This window comes from Physeter macrocephalus, chromosome 6 (genome assembly GCF_002837175.3).
Source record: "Physeter macrocephalus isolate SW-GA chromosome 6, ASM283717v5, whole genome shotgun sequence".
NCBI classification, from domain to species: domain Eukaryota; kingdom Metazoa; phylum Chordata; class Mammalia; order Artiodactyla; family Physeteridae; genus Physeter; species Physeter macrocephalus.
This window is the reverse complement of record NC_041219.1, coordinates 52,387,356-52,394,004: the sequence shown is the minus strand read 5'-3', so window position 1 is coordinate 52,394,004 and position 6,649 is coordinate 52,387,356. Positions and strand designations below refer to the sequence as shown.

General features: G+C 53.0%; 1 protein-coding gene and 1 pseudogene across 1 annotated transcript in view; one reads left to right on the top strand and one right to left on the bottom strand.

The window, feature by feature from the left end:
• The window catches only part of MAPK8IP2 (mitogen-activated protein kinase 8 interacting protein 2), a 9,929-nt gene extending 7,304 nt beyond the window's left edge, over positions 1-2,625 (bottom strand). Inside the window, exons 1-3 of the mRNA XM_024127176.1 lie at positions 2,561-2,625; positions 1,460-1,565; positions 37-133 (exon numbers count right to left, since the gene is read on the bottom strand). Coding sequence (XP_023982944.1) covers positions 37-133; positions 1,460-1,565; positions 2,561-2,625 — 268 coding nt within the window. The remainder of the gene's footprint in view (positions 1-36; positions 134-1,459; positions 1,566-2,560) is intronic.
• Positions 2,626-5,575: 2,950 nt separating this feature from the next.
• Positions 5,576-6,649, top strand: part of LOC112065890 (40S ribosomal protein S29-like) — a 28,080-nt pseudogene continuing 27,006 nt past the window's right edge.

Here is a 6,649-nt window from a genome sequence, read left to right as displayed (position 1 = left end):
CCTCTTCCTCCTCCTCCTCCTCCTCCTCCTCTTCTTCTTCTTCATTGTCATCGATCATCTCAAACTCCTGGAAGTCATCCTGGAAGGAGCAGATGGGGTGCGGCTGCTCCGAACGCCCCAGGGAAAGGCTGTCCTGCAGGAAAGAAGGGCAGGGCAGAGCTGGGCCGGTGTGGGCCAGTGACTTGCGGTCCCAGGTGCCAGGAAAGGGGAAAGCAGGAAGCTGTAAGTCAAGGGACAGAAGCCTCCCTCCAGTTCACCCTGCTCTCCACCAACAGAGCAGCTTTTTAAAAAATCTGCTTAAGATACATAAGCATCACTACAGTTCTTGGTAAGGAAGAGCCCAAACTCCTAAGTCCGGGTGACAGGGATACTCAAAGTGGCCCCAACCCACCTGCCAGCCTCATCTCACCTTCAAACCCCGTCACATTTGACACCAGCACTTTTCCTTCATAGCATTTTAACACAACTCATAGTTACTGTAGAGTTTTGGGTCTGTCTCCCCCACCAAGCTGCAAGCCCCACCAGGACAGGGCCGCGTCCATTACTGGACACTGGTACAGCCCACCCCCAACCGAGAACAGGACCGGGCCCACAGTAAAAGCTCAGTAAATATCAAACGAATGCCTGAAGCAGACAGCCAACACCAGGCTTCACCAACCTCAGGGCCTTTGACCCACTAATCCCTTGCCAGCAATTCCTCTCCTCCATTCCCTCCTACCTCCCTCATCTGCCAGTTCCTCCTAACCCTCCCTAAGGGCATGGGTGTGCGCCATTTCCACTGGAAAATCTCCCTGATGGCCTCAGTCTTGGGTGGGTTCCCGTCGTTGCACCTTCTGTCCCCTCCCTGGAATCCAGCCGTTGACACTCAGGCAGCCACTGCCTCTCACATGTCTTTCTCCCCTACTAGGTTATAAGCTCCTGAGGGCAAGAGCCACACCTGTCCTGCTCTCTTCCCAGGCACCTGGAAGCCCCCAGCACTTGCCACATGGGAGTTGCTCAGAAACGTTCTTGAATGAAAACGAAAACGTAAAGAGATGGGGAGGAGGAGGTGGGCACGGGGTGGAGACCTGAGGCAGCCAGATGGAGGCCTGAGAGGTGGGGAAAGGGCAAAGGAGGAGATGAGGTGAGATGGCAGCTGGAAGGGTTAGATCTTTCTGGGAAGTGAGCTGAGCACAGAGGCGCCAAAGCATAGACACACCTCCCCTCCCCCAAGCGAGCCCGCTGGTGGGGGTCAAGCGAGGACCGATGGGGAAGGTCCTCAGTGGACCTCTGCTAGAAAAAGAGAGGTCTGATATCAAGGAAGACCCCAGGTCGAGAGGCCAAGGGAGAGGGGGCAATCAGAGGATTTCTTGTTTCAAGGCTGAGCTTAGACCCACCCTCAAGCCCCACGAGACTGCTAAGCATAACCTAGGCGAGACTCTCCCTTGAGAGCGTTCTCTGCCCCCAGCCCCTTCCCCACCTTCTCGCAGTGGTCCGAGTCGTAGCTGAGGCCCAGACCGCAGTCATCAGTGATCTCAGACAGATCTTCATCGTCAAATTCTTCCAGGCTTATGTCCTGTGGAGGCCTGGAGAGGAGGGCAAGGACAGGGCTCCTGAGAGAGCCACCAACCCTGGACTCCCTGGCTGGGAACTGGTCCCAAGGAGGAGCCAAGGGAGACCGCCCCCCACCTCCTAGGCCCCGTGATCTCCAGAGCCCCCAACTCCCAGACCTGCATCCTGCCATTATCCGGGACCTCAAACTCTGCTCTCCAACGGATTGCGCCCTCAATCTGAGCCATGAGCAGCCCAGAAGAGGCACGTGTCCCCCAAACCCTCCTCCCGGTCCTCGTTCCGCAAAGAGCCAGCAGCCTCTCCTCCCCCTCCCCTCCGCTCCAGGCCCCTCGGGGTCACAGGCTCAGCCTCAGGGAGTCAGGCTGAGCAGAGAAGGGGGAGGGGGAGCTGAAGCTGCAGCGGCAGGAGGAGGGGGAGGGGTCAAGGCTGTTCTGGGAGCAGAATCTGGCCAGTTTGTCCCCCACTCCTGCGGAGGGCAGGCCTACACCCAGAGGTCCAGCCCTGTCCCCACCCTAGTCCCTTCCCCCAGGCCCCAGGCTTGATTTCCGCTCTCTCCCTCCGAGCCCTGCAGACCAGGCCGGGCTCCCACCAGAGGCCCAACGAGGCCAGAAGGACACCGCCCAGCCCAGAGTGTGCGCCCAGCATCCTGCGCAGGCAGCCGACCCCCAGAGGCTCCGCCCACGCCCTCTGAGGGCCTCCAGCTCTGCGGGGTCGGCTGCTCAGGCTGGGTGCAGCACTGGCTCCCAGCAGGAATCTGGGCTTGGGGGCGGCCACTGGGGCTGGAGGACGGGCATAAGGGGAGGACAAAGTGGAGAGACGCGGCACCGCGGGCTGGGGGATGAGGAGCTGGAGGCACGGGCCTCAGGACCAGAGGGGCTCTGCGGCTGGGCCCCCGGCGACGGCGGTGGCGTGGCAGGGTCGGGTCGGAGAAGTCTGGGGACCGGGTCAGAGGGGTGCCGTAAGAAGGGGAGGGCCCGCCGAGGCCCGGGGCGCCCGGGTGCGTGCGTACCTGCAGCCTGGCGGCGACAGCGAGTGAAAGGTGGAGAGAGAAAACATCTCCGCCCGATCCGCCATCTTCTCCGGGGAAAGGTCCGCCGACTGCGGCGGGGGAGGGGTGCCCGGAGCGACAGCCCCGCACGCCCTTCGTCGCTCCCTCCCGCCCGCCCTCAGCCCGCCCCAAGTCACCTCGTGACACGCCCTGCGACACCCCGCCGCCAGCACACCTCGACGCCAGGACACCGCGGCAGCGCGAGCCGGGGGGGAGGGGAGGAGGGAGGACCCGGGAGGAGGGAGGATCCGGGGGGAGGGGAGGAGGGCGGACCCGGGGGGAGGGCGAAGGGGACGGCGGGGAAGCTGGTTGGAGGAGACAAGATGGTTTGACTAAGAGGCTCGGGTTGGGGGAGAATCGGGTTGCGGTTTGGTTTTTTCGGGGTGGGGACAGGTGGGGATGGGGGATCGGTTCGTACGGTGAGAGCTTACATGAGGAACTTGCTCCGGGGAAGTCGGTCCGCAGACCTCTGGTTAACTGACTTTGGGCTGCGGGGTGGGACGGGGCCTGGTGGAGTGGTGGGTGCAGCCCCAGGAGCTGCGCCGACGTCCCAAGGAATCAGAGCAGAAGAGCTGGGGTCCCAAGCCTGGCTCTGAGTGATTCAGACTGAGACTGGGCAGCGCGTGGACTGGGGCGGGAGGAGCTGTCCACGTCTGGGTGCTGATCAGGGCTGGTCGGAGCTGTCCCACAAAGGGTGCTGATTGGGCCCACGGAGATTTCTCCCTAAAACGTGCTGACTGGGACCGGAGGAGCTGTTTCCCCGACGGGTGCTGATCAGTGCTGGGCAGAGGCATCTGCCCAAGGAGTGCTGATCCGGGCTGGACTCACAAAGAGTTGTGACCCAGACTTCCCAGATTTCCTTTCTCTCCCGAGTCTTGTCATCAGACCGATTAACTTGGACATCCACATAAGTGACCCATCCAACACCCTTGACTTCTGATCAAGTCTGATGATCTATGATCCACTAATGGTACACCTAGTACAAAACACAAAATCGACTGGACTTACATGAGAAAACTGAAAGATCAACGCACTCTCAGCAATCCTCATGACAGATGAATCCTAAAACGTCAGAGGATACTTTCTGACAATTTTCTCATAGGTTAGAAAATAAATAAATGCAAACCTTCTTTTACTCTACTCACATAGCACCGAAATCACAAAGAAAATAAAAATGCCAATAGCTAAAACTGAAAAAGGAAAAGCTTAAGAGGGACTTCCCTGGTGGTCCAGTGGGTAAGACCCTGTGCACCCAGTGCAGGGGGCTGGGGTTCGATCCCTGGTCAGGGAACTAGATCCTGCATGCCATAACTAAAGAGTTCACATGCCGCAATGAAGATCCTGCGTGCTGCAACTAAGGCCAGGCGCAGCCAAAATAAATAAATAAATATTTTTTAAAAGAAAGAAAAGCTTAAGAGCCATACCTTGCTGGGAATACTGTCATAACCAGTAACTTCACCACCTCTTGAATCTTGATTTTAAGCCTCCAATTCTCTGATGATTGCCTCCATTTTTCTCACTTTCTTATGGTATTACCGTGACACTCACAATTCTTTGACTCCATAAGAAACTTATTCCAGGGAATGCCCTGGCGGTCCGGTGCTTAGGGTTCCGTGCTCTCACTGCCAAGGGCCCAGGTTCGATCCCTGATCGGGGAACTAAGAGCCCGCCAGCTACACAGCACGGCCAAGGGAGGGGGGAAAAAAAGAGACTTTTTCCAGGTACTATTGCTGTGTAGCAAATTACCACCAAATTTAGAGAATTAAGACAACCACTTTACTCTGCTTACAGTTTGGGGGTCATAAATTTGGGAAGGACTCCAATGGGAAGCTCTTGTCTGGGGTTTCTCATGCAGTTTGGTTACAGCTGGAGGTAAGCTGGGCTAGAAGTCGAAGATGGCTCACTTGCAAAGTTGGCAGTCGGTACTGACTGTTGACTGGGAGCTCAGCTGGGGCTGTCAACCAGCACCTACACCTGACCTCTCCAGCATGGAAGTCTCAGGGTCGTTGGACTTCTTACATAATGGCTAGCTTCTCCCAGAGTGACTGTACTAGGAGGGCCAGGGGTCAGCTGCATGGCCTTTTCTGATTTAGCCTTGGAAGTCATATGGCTTCCTATTGGTCAAAGCAGTCACGATTCCATCCAGAATCAAGAGAGCAGTCGTAGACCCACCTCTTAATGGGACGAGTGTCAAAGAACTGGGGGACCATGTTATAAACCCAACACAGATCTCCAATCCATTGATCCTCCCACTTTTTTTTAAACATTCACTTTTAAAAAAATAAATTTGTTTATTTATTTATTTTTGGCTGCATTTGGTCTTCGTTGGCTGCGCGCGGGCTTTTCTCTAGTTGCGGCGAGTGAAGGCTACTCTTCAGTTGCGGTGCACAGCCTTCTCATTGCGGTGGCTTCTCTTGTTGCGGAGCACGGGCTATAGGAGCGTGGACTCAGTAGTTGTGGCTCCGCGGCTCGTGGAATCTTCCCGGACCAGGGCTCGAACCCGTGTCCCCCGCGTTGGCAGGCGGATTCTTAACCACTGCGCCACCAGGGAAGCCCCATCCTCCCACTTTTCTCTTTGCCAACTCAAGTTCCTTGCTTTAAATTAAACTCCTTTCTGGAATCATCAGGTTCTTCTCTTCTGGATCATTTCCAACAGCAAACAAGCATAATCTAGTGTTAAAAATAAATGGTATATTCTCATCTCTGTTCATATAAGTGATCCAAAGCCATGGGGTTTTCAGTACTGTTATGCCTAAAGGAAAGGACAGTTAAAATGTCCTTCTTTTGCTTTAAGAAAGAACGCTTACAAATAGTTATACCTTTTGGAAAACAGATTTCTACCAATGAGGAAAACTATTATGACAATGAATCGGACTTGAAGCTTTTTTTTTTTAAAGGGATTGTTATGAGGAAATAATAACAATCTCTGAAATCTAAATGTCTAGCTTTTTGCTTCGTTGCAACCAAGAAAGCAAGATGGGTCACCAGCAGCTCTACTGGAGCCATCGGAGAAAATTCGGCAAGGTTCTCACTCTTGCCATGTCTGCTCAGACCGGTCTGGTCTGATCTGGAAATACGGCCTCAGTATGTGCCACCAGTGTTTCTGCTAGTACGCGAAGGATATCGGCTTCATAAATGAAGATGGACTAAGTGAACTCCCTTGAATGTGTCATCGAGGACATCTACCCTATGCAGAAACAATGCAAGCTCTTTGTATATAAAATGAAAATGTTAAAACTTCCCTCAAAATAATAAATAAATGTCTTAAAAGACTCCTTTTGCCTGAAGTACATTCTTCAGAATTTTCCTTATTGAGAGCTTTGGGAGGTAAACTCTCAGTTTGTCTTAAAATGTCTTTATTTTGCCCTATCTCCTGAAAGATGTTTTTACTGGATATAGAATTCTAGGTCAGGTAGTTCATTTCCATCATCACCCAGTGTCTTCCTCTGAATTCCCTTGTTGCTATGAGAAGCCACCCCTCTGTCTGCCACTTCCTTGAAGGTCATTTCCCTTTCCTCTCCAGCTGCATTTAGGACTTCTTTCCCTGACTTTGGTGTTCTGATGTTTCGATGCAGTGTATCTAGGTGTGTTGTATTTATTTTTTCTGGCTGAGGTTCACAGAGCTTCTTCACTGTATGGTTTCTCTTTCATCAGTTTAGAAACTTCACAGCCATTATCTCTTCAAATATTACCTCTGCTCCATTCCATCTCTCCTCCTCCTGGGACTCCAACGACTCATGCTGGATGGACCTTCTCCTTCGAGCCGCCATATTTCCTAACCTTTCTTTCATGTTTTCCATCTCTATGTCTTTCCAGGCAATGTTCAGGTTAATTTATTCACATTTATCTTTTAGTTCACTAACTCTGTCTTTAACTGTTTATAATCTGCTCTTAAAGCTGTATACTGTATTTTAAATTTAGTTAAAATTCAATTAACATTTTTACTAAATTAAAACTTTTTTTTTTTTTTTTTTTTTTTTTGCGATACCCGGGCCTCTCACTGTTGTGGCCTCACCCGTTGCGGAGCACAGGCTCCGGACGCGCAGGCTC